This window comes from Gouania willdenowi, chromosome 3, assembly GCF_900634775.1.
Source record: "Gouania willdenowi chromosome 3, fGouWil2.1, whole genome shotgun sequence".
NCBI classification, from domain to species: domain Eukaryota; kingdom Metazoa; phylum Chordata; class Actinopteri; order Blenniiformes; family Gobiesocidae; genus Gouania; species Gouania willdenowi.
Genome location: NC_041046.1, coordinates 25,607,741 through 25,632,695, shown reverse-complemented (window position 1 = coordinate 25,632,695; position 24,955 = coordinate 25,607,741). Strand labels below are relative to the sequence as shown.

The window sequence follows — 24,955 nt, the reverse complement described above, 5'->3', positions numbered from 1 at the left end:
AAGGCAACTTCCAGGTTGATGAAGCGCCGTGAAAACCCTCTATAATGATACGGCAACAGTATGGACAGCCTTTGGTGTTTGAGAGGAAGCCCTTCTCAATCCATGCGGGAAGTGTACACTTTTTCCCCCTGAGCTTTTTTAATCACAGAGTTGGTGTGCAGAGAGAGATAGAAGCCACAGGAAGTGCATGCTGTTTAAAATGTCAACAGCAGTCCCTTCCAATGCATCTGCTCTCACTTCCTGAAGTCAAAGTCAATCTCCTTTGTCCACATTCAGGATAAGGTTCTTCTCTTTTATTTGGCTTTGCACAGCAGGAGCCAGGCATGTTGGAAATCTACACCCAGTAACCAAGTGTTCATTCATAGTGGGCCCAGTTTGTTGACCAGATGCTGAGGGATTAAAGTGTTGAATGCCACGCTGTAGTCAACAAACAGCATCGACCACGCATAGGTGTCCTTCCTCTCCAGGTGTTCCATGCTCAGTTGCAGAGGAGATGATGTCCTCAGTAGAGCTGGAGAAAATCACAGAGGATCAACTGAGGAAGGAAGGATATATAATGTAGTTGTAGTTTGTTTCAGTTGTTATCTTTTGTTTTGGTTTTCATTTCAAGTCTGGCATGTATGACGGATGTTTTAATATATGATGGGGCAGCAGCTTGAATTTGAAAATGGCTCCATCACTGTGTTTTTCAACCTTGGGGTCACCAGAAATGTCTAGTAATCGATTGGTCTTTAACTGAAATATTCTTTTTCAAATTTTATTTTTTATTTATTTATTTGTTCCTTTCATGAAAAAGCAAACCAATACAGGTTATTACATCAAATAAGAATAAAAAAAGAATAAAATTGGCTTTAAACATAAAAACTGATGTTTGCAGTTCAATTGTCTCCTTGATTTTATAAATAAGGAATTTCGATGATCTCTGAAACCGACTTTGTATATAATTCTGATCATTCTTTTTTTTTTTTTTTTGTAACAAAATTAATGGTAAAATATTGCTTGTACACCTGTATGTGTTTCCCCACACTTTAACACAATAAGAGAAATATGGCAAAAAAAAAAAATAGAACAATATGACATTCTCAAAATGTTGCAAGATAAAACATACTTAAATAAATAAAAAAAATAAAAAAATTTAGACACCTTACTTTTTACATACATATCAGCATTCCATGACAACACACAGTTTTAACAACTATTCTATACTTTTACTTTCTCAAATACAAATCTTGGGTGGTTGGTCGTTCTTTGCTCTCAGATGGTGAAGGTAGTTGGAACACTTAATACATATATATATATATATATATATACATATATATATATATATATATATACATATATATATATATACATATATATATATATATATATATATATATATACATATATATATATATATGTATATATATATATATGTATATATATATATATATATATATATATATATATATATATATATATATATATATATATTGTGGCTGTCTGGTATCACTTTACATACATAAACACATTACCTACAAAAATTGTGGCTATTAGACTTCTAGATGAAATTGTATGAAGTAAAAAGAAAATAAAGAAAAGCGTTATGCTACAATGAACCTAAATCCTAAAAGTAGGGCTTTTAATATGAAGCTGCCACAGTCACTTCTTCATTAAAAGTCAACAACATGAGTCAGCCCTAAAGCCATGATGATGATGATAATAACAATAATACATTACACTCTATCAGAGCAGAATTTTAATGACATTAAAGAATAAAAAAATACAAAAAAGTGATACGTTAAATAAGTAATGACTAATCACTTCTAGACAAGATGAGTTTTTGGATGGATTTGCAAGTCAGAGCCAACACATGTTTCACACCCTTATTTTGTATTTTCCTTTGCCTCTTTCATTGTGTTCATGTACCTTTGTGTGCAGGGTTAGCATTGTACAAGGGCATGTGTGGGTGAGAAAGTGCTGTATGACTACTCGACAATCACACACAAGACTGCCGGTGCAAAATGTACAAAAGCGAAATGCGTATGATATTTCTAAGACACACATAAACACACACATACACACAAGAAATATTGTATAAACAAGCATTGCTCCAGATGTCACATAACTGACGTATTATGCGTCAGTAGAGGGGCACAATAAGCCTGTGGTGATGCAAAACAAGGTCAATTATTTCCAAAATACAAATCTATAAAAGCATAAGCCAGCCTTACCTTTCATATTTTTGGGCCTTCATTCCTGCCAAAGGGCGAGTCTTTTCATCATCTATCTACACTTTAAATAAATCAGCTGCAGGATATATGCCGTCACCTTGTCAACATTTCAACTAAACACAAAAATAAGAGGTTAGAGGAAAGTCCCCACCTGCAGCTTTGTTTAGAGCCTTGAAATGAATGGACGTAAATCCCCTTTGTTTTTACAACCATTAAGTATTATTAACAGAAAGTTACTGTTTAATTGGGCACGGCCTGGTGGTGTATAACGGGGTGAACGCCTTTCTGTGTGGAATTTACATGTTCTCCCTTTGGTTACACTGTAAGAAAAACTATAAAATATTTGTTTCAGGCCATTTAAGTATCCAAATTTGAAATAAATTAACAATTATGAGAAGGTTTTTTAGCGTATTTTTTTTGCGCTAGCATTTTCACATGTACTTTTCTTTCTCATGTTATTTTTGAAGCAGTTTTGGGGAGTACGAGAGTCTTTCTAAGAGCTTTAACAATGTTTTAAAGAAGAAACCCAATGGAGTCACATTTCCTGTTAACAGTGAAATGTGTCCAGTCTGTCTGACCACAGTTTGTTCAAGGACTTTAAAAAAAAAAAATATGCGCACACAAAAAGGTGAATGAACCTGAGACCCATTTTTGGGCATTAGGCCTGAGGGTAGCAAGTATTATCTGGGTGCATCAAGTTTACTTTGTTAAGGAAAAGAAAGAATAGGGGAGTGTATGGGGGATGGAGTGTAACGAGAGTCTTTAGTTGGGAGTAAAAGCGGCTCAAAGGATTTTGATCTAGTGATATTATATACCTGTTCTGGTCAGGGCAGACAAAAGCACAAAACGAACCATCAGAGAGAAGAGCATGGCATCTGAATAGTACGGCTTCTTTCCTGTGTTGTACATCCAAAACCTTTTTGTGCCTGAACTTCATTGGTAAGAGACACAAAGAAAGGCAGTTTGTTCGCCCCTGACAAGTGTGCTTTTATTTGAGGTAACCCTTTGATGTATAGGGAGAATTTGGCCGGGGGTATTCCTTGCAGACAAATGCGCAAGAAATCACTCTCCTTTTTATTGTCCTGAACAGCGCTGACCTGAACTTTATTTTAAACGTATGCCCCCTGTCCATCTGTCAGCTGTAATGTTGGTGTCTCTGACTTTAAAGCACATAAAGAAGGAGCATTTAGTTAGCAGGTGAGTTGTGCTGCCTGTTAGCAGAACAGCTGGAAACAAGATTAAGGTATAGCTGAAATGATGAAAAATTATGTAGGCGTGAAGGGTTTCATGACTTAGTTACTTAGGCTTGGTCAGAAGTAAACAATAAACCATTTAAACACTGTAGCAAACCTAGAATTTGGGGTTGTGTCAATTTTGGAAATGTTTTTGTCTTTTTTTTTTTTTAATTCTAGTTGAAAATGTTCAACTGTAGTTTATATTTTAAATATCCAAATCTGTCAAGTTTGTAGTTTTGAGATGTTAAAGCAATTTCTTCGTTGAAAACTAAGAAGCTGAGGACGTCTCTTAATTATCAACATGAACATATCTTTGGCACAATGCGTAATTAGTGACGACTGAAGCGTAAAAAGCAAGGGTTGTATCACTGTTCAACATTGTTTCTATTGTGTTACTAATCTAAAAGGGTGAGTAACAAACATTTAAATGGCTACAGATTGTCTAGTGTTAAAGAAAAACATGAACCTTATTCCTGGGGGTGCTACTGCATGGATATGAGTACATTTTGGCAAGTGTTACCAGTCGGGTCAACCAATGGTTGATTAGCGCTTTGCATGGCAGTGAATGTGAAGGGGTGAGTGAGTGGATATTGTACTGCTTTGGTGGGGAGAAAGTGAGTAATAAATCAACTGCATTTAGTCACAGTGGATGCTTGTTGAGTTAGGCTTTATTTTATTTTATTTTTCATTTAATTGATTTATTTTTGGTGTGTTTTTCATCTTAGAAAACATGTCCGACCATGTCGATGTAGTAGTATTAAAACCTCAGTTACAATAAGAGGTTTAAAGCAGCATAGGGCATTTTTGGGTGAAAAGATGAAAACCGGTGTCTGTAACACACACCTCCTGCACTGCACCTCCAGGGCAAACAAAAGTTTCAAACAATGCAGCTTTAAACGGACCCTTCGAGAAGACGCTGGTCAGTTTTCTTTCTTTTTCTGGCTAAGGCACGTTCGCATCGCTGAACAGAAAAACAAAGCACTCACTATTGTGTTTTTGCCTGTGACCCCAAAGTTACTTCTACATGAATGTTGCGTGTGCTGAGTTACGTCTGTTGTGGATAATCTGGATGAAAGGGTATATAACAGCCAATAAAGTTATGCTTTTTCAATCTGAATAAGTGAATATTGCTACCATTTAGGATCATGAGAATATGGATAGCTTCATTTTTAAACACTGATGCAAATAATTATCTTTCTGTCCCTCATGTGTCATTGTTATCAATGTTAGAATTATAGATATCTATTAATAAATCTGCAAACATTTATGCTAGTCAAAGCAAACATTAGAAATATAACAAATGTCATTTTCATTAGGCAGAATCAAAGTTTAACATATCTAAAACGTCATTTTACCAAGTCAAAATTGTAGTTTAGAATATTTTCAACTTACATCTATTACAGACATCTACAGTGTTCATTTCACAATTATGTTCTGACGAGGCAACGTTACTTAACTTATTTACATAAATGGGAAAAGTGACCCTGTTTCACCTCATGACGCTTGAGATATTTGTAATGTTAATCCCAGATCGACAAATGAAGGCATTAAATATTAAAACGGCTTGCCATTGGAGGTTAATTCAGGTTACCATAACACATAATGGCATAGATGTAATCATCAGTCCTTTATGGAGACGTTAACCCACAGAGTCAATGAAAGTCACACACACTCAGGAAGGTGTGTGTGTGTGTGTGTGTGTGTCGATAGCCTCAAAAAGCACTGCCAGTATATGGCTTGATTAAACACTCAGCCCCATATCAACAGAGCATCTGTTAAATTACAATATGGGAATACGTACTGTGTATGTAAAAGCATCAATCAATAAATGTAGAATTAGGATACAAATCAATCATTGTTTTTAAGAATACTTTACCATCAACACTCTTTATTTAAGTAATTCAGCTCACTGTCAGCCTGTTAGTTCACTCTGTGCATAGCAACAGTTTGTATTGGGTGATTAAGTCATTATTAATGATTTAAAAGATAAAACCAAGTGTTTATTTGAACCTAGACTACCCGTGATAAAGTGTTTAAAATACAGGAAACAAGATACAATAAAGTATTTTACCTTCTGAAGGACAGATCCACGTTCAAAAAGCCAAAAAAAGGCAAGTCAAGAGTCAGATTCTTTCTTTCCAGATTTTCTGTAATAACAAAGTCTGTAATAAATATCTTTCTCTGTGCACTGGAAGTCCCGGGAAGTCTGTAGTTTTGTGCCAGTCAAACAGTGTTGCCCTGATGGTAGTGATAACCCAAAAGCTAAATTAAATGAAATGAAATTGTTTTCTCACACATACTGCAAAGGAAATGAACCAATCAAGTTACCATTGAATTGAAATTTAAAAGCTTTATTATTTTTATTAAACTCAATTCCGTTCTTTTTAGTTTCAGTCAACAACAATCGAAACAATTTTAGTTGAGAATGTGAGAGGGATTTTTAACCTGAAAATATTTATATTTACTGTTATCTACGTCTGATTAGCTCATTTGACATTATGTCCTGCCCTTTCCACGTAACCATGCTTACTTAACCTTAAGATTAGCAACGGAATCTTCAAATGTTGTGTCAATATAATTTAGTTATTAAAAGCATTTTTTTTAAAAAAACTTCTTCTTTTTTTTCATTTAAAAACTATGCCAGATACATTATGTAATGTAACACCACTTGGATAATAGCTGCTGACAGTTACAAATTAACATAGTGTTTTAAACTATTTTCAACACTTAAACTTCCAGCTCGAGAATCAACATAAATATTGAATAATATGGCTTTTTATTGTCTGAATAACAAGTACTGTAGTTTAAGTATAGGTGCTTTGTGATGCCTTTCTGGTTGTAGTCTTAGTGCTTCATTTCAGCAGCAACACATTCGGTGGTGGTGGATCAGCTAACTGTCGGTTTTTATGTTAAGAGTTAATCTAAACTTGATTAAAATCCATATACTTGTACAGACGAGGTGATGAAAATAGTTCACGCACTCACACCTTGGAGCTGCTCACCCTGGCGTGTGCTGTTGAGTCCGAGCACAGTGTTGCTTTCCCACATGGCTTTCGTCACTCAGGCGGGGGATGTGAACTGCCAGCTTCCAAGTCACGAGCCTCGAGCTCCTCTGCAGGCTGTGACGATTGTCAGATGACCAGTAAAAGAGCTCAAACTCTTGCCCCGTCTATTCCTAAGCATCCGCAAGTGCTTAAGCTGATAAAGATTATATTCATCTCGCAGATAGGATATGTCTTTTAATATGTATTCATTTTTAAAACACAACAAATGTTATTAAGCCTAAGCCGAGTTTGGTATGTTGCTGACCTTGACTGCCTCTCTGTTATCCATTGGCTTAGACTGGATTTTGTAGAAAAGTATGGACAGTAAGTGTAAATAAAAAAAAGTCTGAAAAATCTGCAGTTCAGCAAAAAGAAAACAACATATATATATATATATATATATATATATATATATATATATATATATATGTTTTCTAAACTGAAAGGTGTTACAAAGTCGAACATTTAGTTCAGAAATCGGCTACAAGGTCAAAAGCCTCACCAGGGTCCGACCGAATCACAGGAAGTGAATATCTGAGCTCGTAATCTACCTCCTACCTCCTGAACACGCATGCCGTCGTGCTGTGGAACTACTTCTATACATCTGCAAGCTATTAAAAATAACCACACACTCTGCATTTTACTGTCGCAGTCCTCATGTCAGTCATTTTGTTACATTCCAGCATGTCTGAATTTTCGCCTCGCTCACATCAGGGTGGTGTAATTCAGCCGGAGTTTGAGCCTAAAACCAACATATAAGTGTGAAACAGTGCCACTTGAATGACACAACCCTTCTGTTGTTTTCTTACAGAGTTTGAAAGTCAAGGAGCAACAGTCATGAGATGTGTACATCTGCGGCGACGTGTCTCTCATATTTGTATTGCATTGAAGGTCAGTGTCTAGTTCTTTCCTTCTGCAAAAACTGTCTGGTCAAAATAAAGAGAGTACCATTTGCAGGGCTGCCATGCATGCAAAATTTTAGGTCACTACCGCTGGGAGCCAATCATGCTTTTGGCCAAGCAACAAGATGCAAATATATCTATTCAAATCCACCCCATGCCAACCACTTTGGAGCTTCTACCAACACAAACATGCAATCTCACCTCACTGCACCAAACTGCAGATTTCAAAATACGCTGCATTTGTTACACTCAGGAATAGGTCACAGTCCTGGGGCGACATTTGATCTGAGTGAAACTCAGATCTATACGTCTGCCTTTGCTTTTCTTGTGACCAAACCAAATATAATTGTTGTGTGCTTACCGTCTTGTTTGCCAGCTGTAACTTGGCAGGTTCTCAGTCCAGTGGCAGTCCCAGATTGCCCATCACACCTAGGCGCACATTTCAATATGAAAAAGGCAGGGTCCTCTAATGTGGGCTGTAGAACAGACAAAGTGTTGGTCAGAGTTAAGGGATCATTGTGCTTATGTGTCACACAATGATCCACACATTTCTCCCCCAGGCACCAAAGACAGAAAGAACATAGAAAGGTGTTGGAGTGGTAAATGATGGTAGGGAGGAAACGAATGATGATGCGCACAGTGAAACACAAGCACTCGATGACGTACCAGAACTCTCATGTTGGTTTGAGCCTGATGAACCAATAGGATGACAGTGTCACCCATCTTGACAGTAACAGTCAAACTAAACGCAAATGGGCAAAGTTAGCACAGAGGCAGCACACACCAGTGTGACAGAAGTGTGGCTGTACAGCAGTTATTACGGGGTTCCATCATCATCATCATCATCATCATCATCGTCGTCGTCTTTCAGAGACTTGAGCTGTGAGTCACAGTTTAGGAGTAATTTGCTCCTACACTGCAGAATGACATGTGCCACCTGAAGCACAGTAACTGCATTCAACCGGTTTTAACTGGTTCACCATTAAGATTATAGTTCATTGATATGGAGAATGTTTTGAATCCCAATGAAGATAAGTTGGCAAGAAGTGAGAAGGTCAGGGGTTTGAGCCCCATGGCACCGTCTTTCAAATTTGGGTTTTTTATAACTTGGTAAAAACAAGTTATTTGAAGTACCACGGTGTAATAAAAGTATCATTTTTTTCCATCTGCTCTTTGTCCCAGAGATCGAGTTCCTTTAGAAGAGGTAGAGAATGGTGAGATATGTACTCAGGCATCTGACAGTATGAGATAAACTGCAATCAGCAGGCCTTCTATTTATAACTGCAGGTAGTAGTAACACATGACGTAGGCCTCTTGTTATCAATATTTATGGAATAAAGATTAAGAGAGTAATGATACACACTGACCTGCCTTCATCCATTGACGCCTAATAGTTGTCATTATGGCAAAGAGAGGAAAAATGCTTATAACATCGAAATTTTAGACTGCTGCTCTGCATTTTAGTAATGATTCCTGAGACCAGACTGGGCCCAAATGTGATTAGCAGATGTAAACAGGCCTGTGTGATGACGCCAGTGCTAGAACAGCTTTAACAATAGACTTCATAGAGTTGTCATCTATGGAGGTAGAGCTGAGATTCATTTTCAGCCTTTCATCCTAAATGCAATTTCACAAAACATAGAGTTGTAACAACAATGCCTAATCAACTCACAATTCACAAGCAATGCTGTGAGACTTTTTACAACATTTCGTACGTCTGACATTCCATTTTCCTTGTGTGTCGGATCTGGGGTTTTTTTTTTTTTGTCCATTTCAAAGCTAGTGCGAGCATTCCCGAAAAAATCTGTAATAGACCACATTTTTCCCATGGTGGGAGCACTCTGGCTACACATTTAATACCACTCCCTGTGCCAAAATATTTTCCTCTCAAAAACCTAAAAGTTCTCAACTATATAAGCTGAAAAGAGGTGAAATACCTTTGACGCAACATGGTGCAAAATGCGATGCAGTCACTGCCCAAAGGATGAAGTGATTGATCTGTGACATCACACTCAGCCATAAGATATTGTGGTGGAAGGTGTGGGGGAGGGCACGGATAGTAAAAAATGAGGATGATCATGAGTCAGTAGCAGAGTCTGTGAAAAGCTGTGGGATCAGAGGAAGTGTTAACAACATCACAAGTAGGAGCAAGTCAAGCAACCATGTCAGAATGCATAAAGGCATGGAGGAGGGTGGCGGTAGGAGCGCAAGAGGTGATTGGACACAACAATCCTGTGAGGATTTAATCATATGAGCTAAATCATATAGGATTGTTCATCCTTATTGTGCTGTCAAGGTAGAGCTGATACATGTGTTTTTTTGTTGTTTTTTTTTTTTACTTTGCTGTCTTTCTTGGAAAGCTGTGATGCAATGGTTCCCAACCTTTTATTGGTCGTCACCACACTTTAATATTATCATTTTTTTCTTCTTCTTAAATTAGTTTTTTGATCATGTTTATTATAGTGTTACAAATACAGAAGAGCCAGGATTAGAGCACAAAGTGACAAAATGCACCACCTCAGATATTCTTATATTCTTCTTTCACTCCACACTTAGTGGTGGTAAACTACTACTGTAGCCACAGTTACCCTGTGGCAAACTGATGGAGGCGAAGCCATAGTGCGCCATCGCCCCTCCGACCACCACCAGCACTCACTCACACACTACATTCATACTAGGCAATGTAAGTGAAGTGTCTTGCCCAAGGACACAATGACAGATACCACTGGGGCGACTGCCCCCCTACTGTGGGACTAGATTTATATTATGAGAAAATGAAGGAGCAGAATGTAGTTTTTTAAGATAATGGATAGTGTTTAAATTTGAAAAAGAATATAGATGAAAAAAAGTAGGTTCAAGCCCTAGGGTGGACACTTGGGTCCTTTCTGTGGGGAGTTTGCATGTTCTCCCCGTGGGGCCTGGGTTTCCTCTGGGTACCTCCTCCCACAATCCAAAAACATGACTGTGAGGTTAATTGGAGTCTCTAAATTGCACGTAGGAGTAAATATGAGTGTGAGTGGTTGTCTGTGTGTTGCTCTGCGATGGACTGGTGCCCTGTCCAGGGTGTACCCCTGCCTAGCGCCTAGTGTGAGGCGGAGATAGGCACCGGCAGACCCCAGTAACCCTGAAATTGGACAAAACTGGTCTGAAAATGGATTGATAGAAGTATGGATAATAGTTAAAACATTTTTCAGGTGACCCAGTTTGAAATCCGGGCGACCCCACATGGGGACACAACCCCAAGGTTGAAAAACCATGCTGTAATGAGTATAACCCCTGTGTGGGAAAATCCCCACATGGAGCAGATAAGTAGAAAGATAAAAAGCAAAGTGTGACTCTTAAATCTAGCACTTGTTGCCAGCTTGGTGCACATTGAGTGACATACTCCATTAAACATGTGGTAGTTTACCTGATTATGCCATCATGTGTCTTTGAGGCAGAAACGTATCGAAACACACTTTATGGATCAGATGTTTTTCAACACATATTAGGCAGTAGTAAACTTAATATACAAGTTGTAAACAAATTTCACAATTAGAGTAAAATTCTAACCTTTTTTAAATCACAATAATAATAATAATAATAATAATAATAATAATAATAATAATAATAATAATAATAATAATAATAGAATGGTTCACGTCAGGATAACCGGATAATCACATTCAGATTAACAGCGACTTAACCGTCGTTAAGGCGGGCGGGTGATGGTCACAATTATGCAATAAAATAAATGGATTGATTTCATTGCAATAATAAAACATGCATAGCTGTAGTAAAAAGATTGCTCTACATATAGTGTTGACCTTCGACAGCATGGGCAGACTAGGTAAAAAAAATAAAAAAATAAAAATGTGTTTTACAAGTGTGTCCTGTTTAAGGTAAGCAGCAGTACATGAAACAAGTTACAGTGTCAAAATAATACTAAAATATTCTTCAAACAAATAAATAGCACACAGGACAAGTCCATTAAAACAGTTAAATTATGAAAGATAATAATAGTCAAAAATAAATGAGCTGCAGAAGTGGCTCTTTCACACACACACACACACACACACACACATCAGTCATGGATGCACTGAGGGCTGTGGGATACGCTTGTTTTGGGCTTAACCTAAGATACTTTGATTCCAAATATCAGTTTTTAGGTATAAATACTCACTCCTTCCCTCTGTTCACGGCCACCATCATGATACTGAAGCTAGGTGCTGTGTCACCCACTTCAACTTCTCCACACTTGTCTCCAGACTGGCTGAACTCATTACACAACACCATATGCACAACTGTAACATCACCTTGCACTCTCACCTTGAAATAGTCGACTCCTCTCCACCACTTCCATTTTCCTACCCTGACCAAGGTGTAACAGTGCCCTACCTTTTCATATTCTCCCTTTCATAAAGTTTGTCTTACCCCGAGGGGGGCTGATGATGGTCACAATAATGCAATAACATAAATGTCTTTATTGAATTGCAATAATACAACATGCATAGCTGTCACTCAAAGATTGCACTACATGTGGTGTTGACCTTCGACAGCACGTGCAGACAAGGTGAAAAAAATAAATAAAAAAATAAATACAATTAAAATAAACAAATGAGCTAAAACAAAAACAGGCTACTGTAAAATAATTAACAGTTTAGTGGGTGTACTTGACATGTGAGCTTTTCCAAGCCCTTTAGTTGTCTCTTGCAGTCAAAAACATGTATACTATTATTAAATTGACTACGTGACTGGGTTATTGCCTCTGTGTGTTAGCCCTAGGACAGATCCAGGGTATGTCATGTACAGTTTTGTATAAGTTAAATAGTTAGATGACTAAAAAAAAATTTTACACGTAAAATTACAAATGCGTTTTTAAAACATTTCCTATTTCCTTTGTCCCAAATCACATGATGTGTTTATTCTTGGAAGACCATGTAATATCTACAAATACAGACAACGTGATATCAATGTAAATCCATGTTTCCCTCTCTAAAATAAAAGGGAAACTATAATTTTAAGGCAGTTAATGTGTGCGCCCACCTGATTGATACAAGCAGACAGACAGCGTGTCAAAGCCACATCACTTGAACCAAACAAAACACATTGATGGCTTTGATTTCTTTTTTTTTATTGGCTTGGCAACACAAATCTAAGCTTTTCTTTTTATGCAGACACGCGCCTACGGGTCCGAATAACGCGCCATCCTTTGTGGTGCGATTTCTATAAACTATGACAAAAGAGTCATTTATACCACAAGAATGACACTTTGCTCACACGTTCCAGAAAAGTTTGTGGATGCTGGCAAAGAGTCAGGCAAATATCACCTATTACTCATGTTACTTAGTACATTTGGGGCTTCACTTGCAGCGCTTCGTCACTGCATAACAATCAGATGGCTCAGCGTTGGCACTGCAAGTGATGGAATTTTACTGAAAACAGATTTCTCCTTTGAACTTCCAGATAAAGTACCATTCCTGACTTCCAGGCGCTCGCGCTGATCGCATCCCCGGTGTCTTAACGCTTCTGGACGACGTGGATTTTACTTTTTTTTTTTGTTTTGTTTTGTTCCCCCCTCTTGTTGTTTCTGAGAAATAACGCAGGACTTCACTGGGATTTTGGCAGCGTGAGTATGAATGAGAGGGTCGGTCCGCTGGAAAAGGGGTGGAAGGGAGGGGGAGGAGGGGGATATTTTAGAGCAACAGCAACAAGTTCCTCATGAACTTAAGCAGGTTGATACAGGGATGTAGTCGGTGACCAATGTGTTGTGAAGAACAACGAGTTTTGCGTGTGCGCATAAAAGGCCTGTGGGGAGTTTATAAGCAGTGTATAACGCACACACAGACATGTATACATGAATAACACATGTGCCTCAGAAGTTTGGTGTCCCCGTGGTTGTCCATTATTACAGCGGATTCTATAGGTTTTCCGTTTGGATCCCCTTGTGTCCCCCATAAACTTGTAGCTTTACTGCCGCTGCTTATTTCAATCACGTAAGACCCCTAATGGCGTTGTCCGGGCGAGGGTGTTACGTATATCTCCACAAGCTCTTCTGACAAGCCAGCCTTGTTGATGTTTGTCTTTACTGTAGAGCCGCCAAGGTGTTGCCGAAGAGAGTTTTCAAGCACGCCGATGTATTGCGAAGGTTTATTAGATTGATAAGTCAGCTAAGTGGTGGGCGATCTACTGAGCACAGCAGAAGTTCTCATATGATGACTTCAAACAAGACACATTACCTACCAGCATCTGTTGGAGTGAGTGGATATTAAAACACTTCTATCTCCACAGCAGCGTAGGGGGGAAACATGGTAAGTAAGGGATGGAAACATCACAGCATGTGTGAGGGGATGCTTCTCAGCACATACAGTCGTGCTTGCTGTTGTTGGGTCTGTGCTATAACGCGTTTGCTGGAAGGGTTAGACTCAGATGCTACTTAAGAAACTCACCACCGAGACCCATATGTCTGCTGAGGCTGATGTTGACAGTGCTTGTGTGAACAAAGATTGTCTGGCATTTCTCTGCTCAGGATATGCCGGCACGCTGAAAGGGGTAAGGACATTTTACATGCTGACTGCACGCAGTGTGTGGATGGATGGATGGATGAATGGATGGATGGATGGATGGATAGGATGGATGGATAGGATAGGATGGCTGGATCCAGGCAGAGAGCTGTCTGTGCGTTTACATTTTATGAATGTATATAATTCACCTTGTTTTTTTATTTTATTTTATTTATTTTTTTTAAAGCATCATCTGCAAGTTGCCTGTGACACTGAGATCAGGAACAATAGGACTCCGCGTGACATGCGTTTTTGGCGTGTGAGCGCGTGCAGTGAACCGGTGTTTGTGATATAGGTGCCGCTGGAGGGAAATGTCCGACCAATATGTGATCAAATATTAACAGGACTGGTTTGGCAAGGGGTGGGAAAATACACGTGACAGGCAGCAGAGGAGGAAAAAGAGAAAAAGCAGACTCAAGTGGGCTCTCAAAGAAAAGTATATAGACGTTTTTTCTTCCCCCCTCACAGTTACCCTGGCTGTGTTATGCTTTCAGCACGTTGGACAGAGGCACCGGAGTCGTGCATGGACTAAAACGCCGACTGGATGCCAACTCTCTTTCTCTTTTTTCCCTGCCCCCCTTTGCCAAACCTGGGATTGTTTTTTCAACTTTTGGTAAGCTTATTCTGAAGGAGCCTGTGGTCTGTAAACGGAAAATAAACGGGATTATAAAGAGAGAGAGCGAGGAAAGCACTGTTTATTTAAAAAAAAAAAAAAAAAAAAAGAAAGAAAGAAAGAAAGAAAGAAAAAGGGGGAAAAGGAAAGCGCTTTCCATTTTAAAAGCTTGGGCTTTATAGTGTGTTTTTGCAGAGCACTGTGAAAGTTGAAATGATAGGGCGTCTGGTCTTTTGCACAGCACATTCTCGGTACCTATTAGCCCCCCCACACTGCGTTAAACTTTGGGACATGCAAGTCTTGGTTTCGGAGATCTAACCACGCACATAGTGGTTGTCAGCTCTTGTGAAGGTAAGAGCACAATCATTTTTTATTTTTTATTTTCCATCTGAATATCCCCCCCCCAATCATCGTTATGGGCTTCCTCTGGCTTTTCCTCTTTACCAACTTCGACCTAAAACTACAGCATGCTGCCCGTTCGCTTTGGGTAGACATCAGGAGCGCAATAACTTCGGGGGAAAAAAGATCTCATCCAAATGACTCAAAATCCTCTTTATGAAGATTAACGATGTCGAAGTGACATCTTCACACATTTACCGGTACGCGTACATGACTCTTATAAGATGCCTATACTGGGACTCTGCAGGGTTCATGTGATTCATTCCTTCATTTTGTGGAGTTTTTTTTTTTTTTTTTTTTGTGTACGTGTGTGCGTGCATGTGTGCGTGTGTGCACTGTCTGCTGCAACATAATTTGCGTAATCGTTGCTTTGTGCCTCATCATGCTCCCAATGTGGGACTTAAGACGCTGCAGTGAACCTTCCAGCACGAACTGGAGTATAGATCTATCTATCTATCTATCTATCTATCTATCTATCTATCTATCTATCATTGTTGTTGTTTGGTCTGATGCATTCATGTTTTGTCTTGATGTCTAACCCTCCGGATTTTGTTATCGACCAAAAATAGCCCTACTCTTTACCCCCCTTCCCTCCCTCCCTCCTCACCCCCCCCTCCCTCCCGTCATCGCCATCAAATCACTTGTGTTTTTACTACGACCGCTCCACGGTTTCATTCATAAGGTGCTTTTCGCTTCACCTGCTACCCTACCCCCCTCTTTTGTCCGCACACGGCTCCGTGCCGACCTGCACTACGAATAAATGTTGGTGGAAAATTGAATAAACATCGATAAATGCCCCCCATATATAAACATATATATATATATATACATTTTAATGAATGTCATAAATTCCCCGAAGCGAGCCCTATTTACAGTGTACAAATTATTTTAATATTCCTGTAAAAGTAAAAAAAAAAAAAAAAAAAAAAAAAAAAAAAAAAGAAAATATAATGGGCGTGGTCAAAGTCTGCTCTGACAGATGTTATAGCTGAATGTGATGAAGAGATAACATGACTTTAAAAACATCGCCTTTCTTTTTATTTATTTTTTTTTTTTTACATGTTCCGCTATAATTTAACATCTATTATATCATTTACCATCACCGCTGTTGTTTTCTGATCAACCGCTGTTGGATTTAATTCCCTTTAAAAAATGATCATTTCAAACGTATTTGGACATTGCATCACACTTCTTTCGCTATACCTCTCAGTATCTTTCTCTTCCTTTTTGGTCAAACTTGAAGATCCTCAACGAAGCCAATGCCAACGGGAAAAGAAAGCAGCACAGCAATAGCAGAGAAAACCCCCCTAACGCCCACTGGCAGTCCTGTTTTAATCAAGCCTCCACACACAGGCTGCGTTTTCACACAAATGCTCCGATGTGGATAAAAGCCGTGATTTTCCTGGTCATTTTTAACTCAGCAGTGAATCGTGCGCACGACTTGCCAATTACAGCAATTGAAACCAAGATGTGTTTCACTTATGGATGCATTCGTTAAAAAAGAAAGAAAAAAATCCACATAATGAACGCTGTGGAGCAACAGTCATCATTTAAGCTTCATTGATGAGGTGTATATTAATTTATGAGCGATCAATATTTCATCTAACGAACTGATGAATATGTTTGTAGCTGCGAGATGAAGAAAACGCAAAGAATTATTTGGCCTTTTTCTTCACAGATTGGGTAAAAGATCAGGAATGCACCGCCTCTGCCCGCTCTTTTTGTAGTTGTTGTTGTTGCTGCCATAAATCTCCTGTTCTTTGCACAATCCACATTTCCTGATGTTGTTTTTATTTATTTATTTATTTATCCCAGTGAGACGTGGGATTATGGTGTGGGCGTGGGCGCGCTGGGTGGAGGAGGAGGAGGAGGAGGGATGAACGGAGGCGGGTTAGGAGGGGTCTGTGGGGTGGCACGACACACTTTGTATGTATGAAGGTTTTTTTATAGCACTTTTCTGCAATGTACGTCAGCGGATCAGTCCATAAATGGGGCTGCGCTCGCTTGTGTGCGGGCGTGCGCCTGCGTGCGCCCTGCCCGTGTGCGTGCGTCTCCGCGTGTGTTATCTTTACCGAGAATCTCCCCCCTCTCTCTCCGAGTGTCTATCTGCACCCTCAGCTCTGCAGAGTTAGGGTGGGCGTCAAAAACAAACCTGATGGTAGGTTTTCTTTGTAAAGAAAACGCAATGAAATTCTCTTTCTAGGCCTTTTTTATTTTTATTTTTAATTTATTGCTCCGCAATAAACGAATCGCGTGCAGAAATGACGATTAGATTATTGTTTGTGGTTGAATATGTTGTGTAGATAACATGGTGTTAACGTCAGCATTTGAGGCGGTGTTTTTTTTTTTTTTTTTTTTTTTTACTGTGACTATATTTGTTCAAATATGGATTCAAATCATTAACCTTTTTTATTCTTTCGTCTCTATAAATAACAAATTGCTTGGTTGTGTGTGTGTTTTTTTTTTTTTTTTTTTGTTTTTTTTTTAATCCATTTTAAAATCTTACTGATTTAATGCGCTCGCACGCGTTCGCTTCTGAAAACCCAACCACTTGTGTGTTATCGAAGATTAATTGCATTTATAAATAGTCTATTGATCATTTCGAGGCTAATGATGGCGGAAATCTCGGCTCACGCGTGACCGGACGTCACGACATATTTAAAGTGACAATTAATCATCGTCTTAATACGTTCACCCGCCACCGCTCCACGTTCACCAAACCATCATCACTTTCATCCAATTAACAGGCTGCTCTCAACAAGTTCTGACAGGAGGTGAAGCTTTGGACGTTCTTCATAAATAAAAATAAATAAATTAAAAAAAAAAAAAAAAACCTGCGAATAATCAGCGATTCGTCATTGGACGTCGTGGCCGTGGGATCCCCGCGACGGAGCCCACGATGAGTTATTATTAATACATCGTGGATGAAGTTATTCTTACTGTAACGACGCTTTTACACGTCGGAACACTGCGGGACAGCGTGCACCCACGATGCTGCGTGTGCGTGTGCGTGTGTGTGCAATCTGCGATCATCAAAGCAAATCTTTGTGTCTCTCATCACTGGTTTAAAGCTATGATCTTTTTTTTTTTTTTTTTTTTTTGGAGTCTATTTCTCAGCCCGTGTTCTGTAGCAATGTGTGCAACATATATAGACTTCATTTGGGTTTTCCCTTTTTGCATTGCTGGAGAGGTGCAGAAAAAGGAGCGATATGGTCTGTACCACTTTAACAATAAAGCATCAGCTGTGAGAGGGCGGAGTGTGTATAGCAGAGGACTAGAATGCTGTGTCTGCCTGATGATTACGTTAAAGGTTATTGTCATCACAGGAAGGATGACAATAATGCTTTATTGCAAACGCCCTGTGCTCATCTCAAGTCTTTCAACTCATCTCCGTCTCACCCTTTGACTGCTTTGACGTCACTCAGCTACTGGACAAAATGTGTTCTCTGTTGAAGTGTTCGCTCTCCTTGAGGTGGAATGCAGGTTTGCTTTGATCAAACTACTCACCTCACCTTCCCTTTATGTCCCCCCCACTGAAAATGACAATTTTGCAAAAAAATGTCATTTCCTTATAGTTGCTCCTTTGCACAAAAGGGGCCATAATTGTTAAGTGAGGCTTTCAGCAGTGTGAACCTGTCAGCATGCTGCTGAAGGAGAAACCTTGAAAGGTTATACAAGCGTGTCATGTCGTCAGTGCTCGTGGTTGTTTCTTCTTACATCTGCACAAAAAGCTAATGATAGTGAGCAGAGAAAATGCAAGGAAGGCACAACCCATGAGCTTCCCCAAAAGACAACCCCCCCCCCCCCCCCAAAAAAAAAATGTGGCTGTTGAACCCATAAAGGTCCACCACAGACCAAGCAAAGATAGAGCAAGGTGATTGGTTAGCTCTGACAGTTGGAAGTCTTTGTTACTGGTTCCGAAATATTAAACCTGAAGTAATCGGACACCTTGGTTTCAGTGAATCAGTGGTTTAGCAGTTTTCACCATTACTCATGGTCACCTTACATTGACGCCATGCCGCCATCCTTATGTTTAATAATCCCCTGGGTGAGCTGAAAATCATTTCAACACGGCTCACTGATTGGTTTCCCCCCCACAGTGATCAGATTATTGCCTACATTTCATTCACAAAATGGTTCTTACACACATGCAGACCAAAGTCGTCCTCCTGGCACCTGCAGTTGTGCTGTATCTGCAGAAATGAGAGGAACTCTGATGTTGTTGGTTTTTTCTGCTTTAATGAGATTCCAAATGATTTATTTATGAATTACTTGTTTGGAACAACCCCTTTTGTGCAGTGTTTTTTTTTTTTTTTTTGTCATTCTCTTTGGAATCATGTCGCTCAGTGATTGCTGATGCAACTCTTTGTCATCCAGAGTTTTGTCCTCACCTCCTGTGAGCCTTCGGGGAGGGCTATATCTATCTTGGCATGTCCCTGGGTGTGTTGGAGGTGGGAGTGACTCATTAAGCAGGTGTGAGCATCATCTCCCATACTGCTACATGCCAAACAAGAGCTCTCCAACTCGTGCAGGGAAGAATCATAATGGCAATATAGCAGACACATCACAATAAATCTTTGGCCTGGACCAGGGCCAAGTCACAAGGATAATGAGCTGCTATTTCTCCATTACACTCACTCTTGCATTCGTCAGAGTTGGATTTTCCAGACGTTCATCACCCATTGAAAGGCTGTGCCTCCGCTGACATCTTTATTTGAATTCAGCATTATACAGGGAATGAATTGTTCCCAGTTTGTTCCCGTAGAGGGGAAGCAGAGTATCAAGAGTCGCTGCAGCTTGGTTTTCTCTGATGCTTTATAAACAGGTTTGTTTCGCTGACATTTGGCAATAATAACATGTGAAAGCTGGTTCCTACACTGCATTGAGTATTAGCAGGCCAGTCGTCCATCAGTTGTAGAAATGCATATAGCTTTTAAAGCAGAGGAGAAACAGGATCTTTTTCCGTCTCTGCTGCTTCCAAGGATATAAAATGTGTCAGTTAAATCTGGAAATGAAGGTGCATAATAGCACTGCTATAGATTCAGAGTAGGGGTTCCCAAAATTGGTCTATGCCACAAATGCAATTCCACTTACATATTGTAGAAAATACCAGCAGTCTGCAAATTCACTATCCCACAGAATAGCACAATAAAAAGCATGTTGCTTTACTATTTAACTTTAAATGGAAAAGTGATAATAAACAGGAACTATTCTCACCTTTGCAGTGGAATTACTAAGTGTGCAAGTGCGCCCCCTTCAGGGGTTGCTGCCACACTTTCAAGGAAAACCCAAAATTAAGTATGAGAGAGACAGTGAGCGAATAAAAGTGAATACATTTTTTGTGCAAAAACTTCACAACTCGAGCTATTATTCTTATACTGCCAAAGGCGTCGGTAGCAAAGCAGTGCTGCAAAAACATGAATATCAAATGATTTGATTGGCCTCAACTTGAGCTATTTGTAATGAATTAAAAGAAACCTTGATGTTTGGCCTTGTTGTCCAACAACAGTGCCTGACTGCATAAATATAGTTTTGTCAGATTGATTAAGGATTCCTATGGACGTCCTTCCAAACCGTTTGTAAAGCTTTTCTAGGGCATATAAAGTTGTTAGAGCTGCAAAGAAAACGACAGTTTCATAATAATTCCTTGGATGTCATTAGAGTTCCACTGTCAATACATTTAACATCATGGCGTAGTTTCCTAACTCATCTCTGTTTAATGATATGCACATGAAAAGATAATCTGTAATACGCAGAGTATCTAATTTTAGGGCATCTCTAAATGGCACACGGTGTCTCATGCGCTGTTACGCAGAGCCTGTATAAACGTGCCTCCTCTGTGAAGGCTGTGTGTGGAATACGGAAGAAGAGAGGCTTCACTAGTCCTTTGAATATTGACAGACATTGTGGTGTGTGGATGCAGGCGGCACACGGTATGCGGGCAAACAAACGCACACAATGCGCACGGAGCGCGCATCGACAGTGACGCCTCAGGGCTGTTTAAACGGGAGCTCTGCGGCGACCAGTCAGCCGACGGCAGGTCACATGTTGCAGCGTCATTGTGTAGTAAAGTTACTGTAGTTGCAAAGAGGCTCCTCATTTCAGCTGTGGAACTCTCTCTCTCCTCCGGTGCTGCTGCTGCTGCGGCTGCAGGATGCCACAACTTCAGACCATCTCCACCGGAGCCGTGCAGCCATGGGAGTGCATTACCTCAGCCATGCAATTTCCACCATCAATAATTTAATCTATTTGCTCCAAAGCTGAAGAGATATCCCCGAAGCTGATCGTAAGAGGAGAGAAGAAGAAGAAAAAAATATCCCTGAGGGAAGTTGTCCCAAACAGTCCAGATGACACTGCTGTCCTGTTGAATGGTGTGTTTTTACGACTGGGCAGTGAGAGGTACGTCCTCACATTACTTGTTTTTCGCACTTTTGACTTGTTTAATGCTGCTTTAATGGAAAGACAGCTGGTGTGTGCGTGTGCGCGCGCGCGTGTGTGTGTGTGTATGGTTATCCTGTGAACAGACAGCTCGAGAGGGGATCTGTGTAACCTTATCTTCCAGTTCATTAATAAAAAACGGAGTTATTATGTTGATTGGGTTTCCAGGCCGGGCTCAGCATATGTAACCTCTAACGAAAAGAAAAGAGAAAAGGGTCTGTTGTTTTCCCAATAGGTTCACATATGTGTCTTTAATCAGCTTTTTCACCATGCGTAAACAAACTATCAGCGTGTCTCCGCCTGAAACCAACTGCTTTAAAACACCCTCATAAATAGCACCATTAAACTATTTTCTCTATATGTTTGCGTGCTCATCTGAACGCAGACCGTGGAACAACAAACAAACAAACAACACACCAACATGTTTGTCTCGTTGTTTTGGAAGGGGAAAAACTTTGATGAACTCATTAAGACTTTATAAGAAATCCGAGACCCAAACTGCCAGGCAACGTCTGCCAACACACTCTGTAGGGTCTACTTCTGGGTGTTGGGAGCTTGTGCTGAGTAAAGCCTTCTAATAAACGCGGATTACACCGAATCCCACTATTTGGTGGTGTTGGTGGAAAAACTGGTTGGGGTGTGAGAGATCTTGCCGACAATATCTGCTGTGCGTAAAAATGGAATGTACTTTCAAAACAATGCAAACTCTATCTATCTATCTATCTATCTATCTATCTATCTATCTATCTATCTATCTATCTATCTATCTATCTATCTATCTGTCTGTCTATATTTGAATCTAGCTGAATTCTTTTTTATTCCGCGGTCTCATGCGCCATCTCGTGGCACAAATTGGGAGCTACACTGAGCACTCTTTCTGTGACATTCTCAGTTCTGGTGAATGTTTTGGATTAAGCCAGAAGACACATGGCAAACCACAGTGTGAGAACGACCCTTTAATGAATGTCATACATATCTGTCCCCTTTTTTTTTTACTGCCGGCTGCCGCATACACACACACAGACACAGGCACACACAGGGTGTGTGGAGCCAGGCAGCCACTTATTTGAGTGGTATAAATCACTCAGCAGGTATTTGAATGGCGGGGTTTCTGTGGCAGTGGCTAGAGTTGGTCTGCAGGCCGAACATAATCCCCAGTGATGCTCATCTATAACTAAACGTGATCCGAAGCTGTGTCAGATTGAAAACAGATCTCTAGGAATTGAGCTCGCACATGTGTCAGCCATTATAGCAGACAACTCGCTTAAGTCTAAATTCCTGATTTAAGTGCTGCACTGTGGCACATAAGAGGTCCCCTGGAATACACTGAAATATTTTGATGCACGCTGAGCTTTTTCCGGTTTCCACGTTGACTTCTTGGCTCTGTGTGCTCTACACGCTGAACGTGATAAAACATGTTGCAGATAGATGACTTTGGGCAACACAGATCTTGAGGAATTGAACAAAGACTGATGCTCACAGGGCTCGCAGTGGTGGGGGCACAAGGGAAATGTTCTTGCAGGTCATACACTTCTATTCAAATGCTGTACCACATACTTTCATTTCAAATAATTGTCATTTCTTTCCCACTGTAATGGTTTATGAGATATCATGCAAGCTGTTAGGAGGAGATGAAGCCATAAAGTGTGCCGACATGTGTGAGGAGGATGGGGAGCATTACTGAATGTGCTAGTCCTTTCATGCTTTAGAGAAACTTTTCATCGTCTGTCAGGGGAAGCATTTATCACTTTAATCCCCACCTGGCACACAGAATAAATGCAAGGGTAAGTTACACATCCCGGCTAACAGCCTCGCTTTAAAAGAAGATGAACAGGTGGTCATCCAGAGACGTCCAAGCCTAACAGTAGACAGAGTCCACACACTCACCTGCTGCCATTGTTTGGGGTGTTTCATGCACTAGGTGTGTTGTCAGAGATAAAGGCATGTTTGAGCAGCAGTTATTGCGGGCTTTGTCTCCCTTCAGTCTGCGTTATTAGTTCAGTGTAATAGATGCATTAAGTGAAACTCAAATAGTATTTTTTGATTATTATTATTATTACAGGATTCTATCAACATGTCAGTATCCTGAGTGAATTAAACATCACCTTTAAAGAGAGTGACATCATCTCTGTGTAGGCCCCACAAAGCACATTTTATACCTGTTTGCGATTACTCCAGCCACATTAATTGTTCCTGTTTGTATCTGACACTCAAGAAAATCAATCTCTTGTAGCCCCTTGCAAACACGAACCAGAACTCCTATGTCTGTCTTGCTGCAATTAAGTGATTCATTGGGCTTATTGCATTTTAAGAGAGAGCATATCGATTGTCCTGATGGAAACAGGAAATCACAGAGATAGAAAAAAAAAATCATCTGTTGTTCCCGGCGTGAGGATACCCAGGGGAATGGCACACAATTGCATACTGTTGAGTGGCATTACCCCCAGCAACCTCCTCCCGTCCATCCTCTCCCCTATGGAGACCTGGAAGAGACGTCATCTGTGGTTGTTATGCTGCGAAATGACGCTGGCACTCTCTCCACCCCCTGCTACTGCAATATTACCCCTGTGGTCTGTTACGGAAGATGCAGCACTCTTCGTCTGCACAATTTCCAGCATGAAGTTTGACGCCTAACAGTAATCAGCCCTCTCTGCCGTCATTTCCCTCATGTGGAAGTGGAACCATTTGAGTGCGATGCTGATAATAATATCAGCCTAAATGCATCCTACACATAAACTTTGTAACTAACTGGCCTCAATCCCGTAAACCTACATGATTTTCGCTGCTGGGAAGCCTAACAGAAAATTCCTCCTAGAAAGAATCTCAACAGCACTGATGGGTTAGAGGGGTTTGAATTTGTCCTTGATCTATATCTGGCTGACAAAATCAAAACACAGTATGTTTTTTTTTTTTTTTTTTTCTTAGCTCTTTTCATATCATTGTTATTCTAAGTTAAAGGAAAATTCCCTGATCTCTCTGCAAACACATCCAAGCCAGCCCCTCCTCTTGCCTTCCCTCCAACACACACACACACACACACAAATACACACATACTCTGGAGGAGGACATCACTGAGCTCTGGGAATGAGAGGCTCATTAAGAAGAAGGATGTGATATTCTGAATAGAGACTGTGAGACTCGCAGCACATCTATTTTTAGAGCAGATATCTCTATGACAGTCACTGTGGTGTCAGTTAATTGCAGCCACAGCCCCAGATACCAATTAAGAATGAAACAAATGCCTTTAAGGTGGGGCTTACTCTATAGGTCTTCGTGTTCATTCAGAGTGTGAGCAGGAGCGTATTTGCTGCCCGTGTTTTCCTGTGTCAGGTTGGGACATGCGGAATGCAGACAAAGCCTTGACCGGGCTATTTTTAATGGAACCCCTGTGGAAAGCAAGATCCAGATTTTCTTTTGCATAATGATTGCTTTTATATCTTTGCTTGTTGGACGTAAACCAGTTCATTGATTGGCTGTGAATCTTAGAGCTTCCCTGAGGTAAGGGCGAACACTGTGCTCCGGAAATGTGATGATTAAGGATGAATGTGCAGCATTTCAGCAGCACCTGC

General features: G+C 40.1%; 1 protein-coding gene across 12 annotated transcripts in view; it reads left to right on the top strand.

Annotated features, from left to right (window-relative positions):
* Positions 1-24,955, top strand: part of bdnf (brain-derived neurotrophic factor) — a 40,290-nt gene that overhangs the window by 12,705 nt on the left and 2,630 nt on the right. The window contains exons 2-3 of one of the 12 annotated variants that reach the window (XM_028443290.1): positions 7,304-7,383; positions 12,840-13,002. The exons of 1 other annotated variant lie outside the window; for it this stretch is intronic. Coding sequence is in view for 6 of the 11 variants with exons in the window: in XM_028443281.1 (XP_028299082.1) it covers positions 13,803-13,925 (123 nt within the window). In the remaining 5 variants the exon portion in view is untranslated. 10 more of the 12 variants (XM_028443289.1, XM_028443283.1, XM_028443284.1 and 7 more) reach the window with 10 other exon arrangements.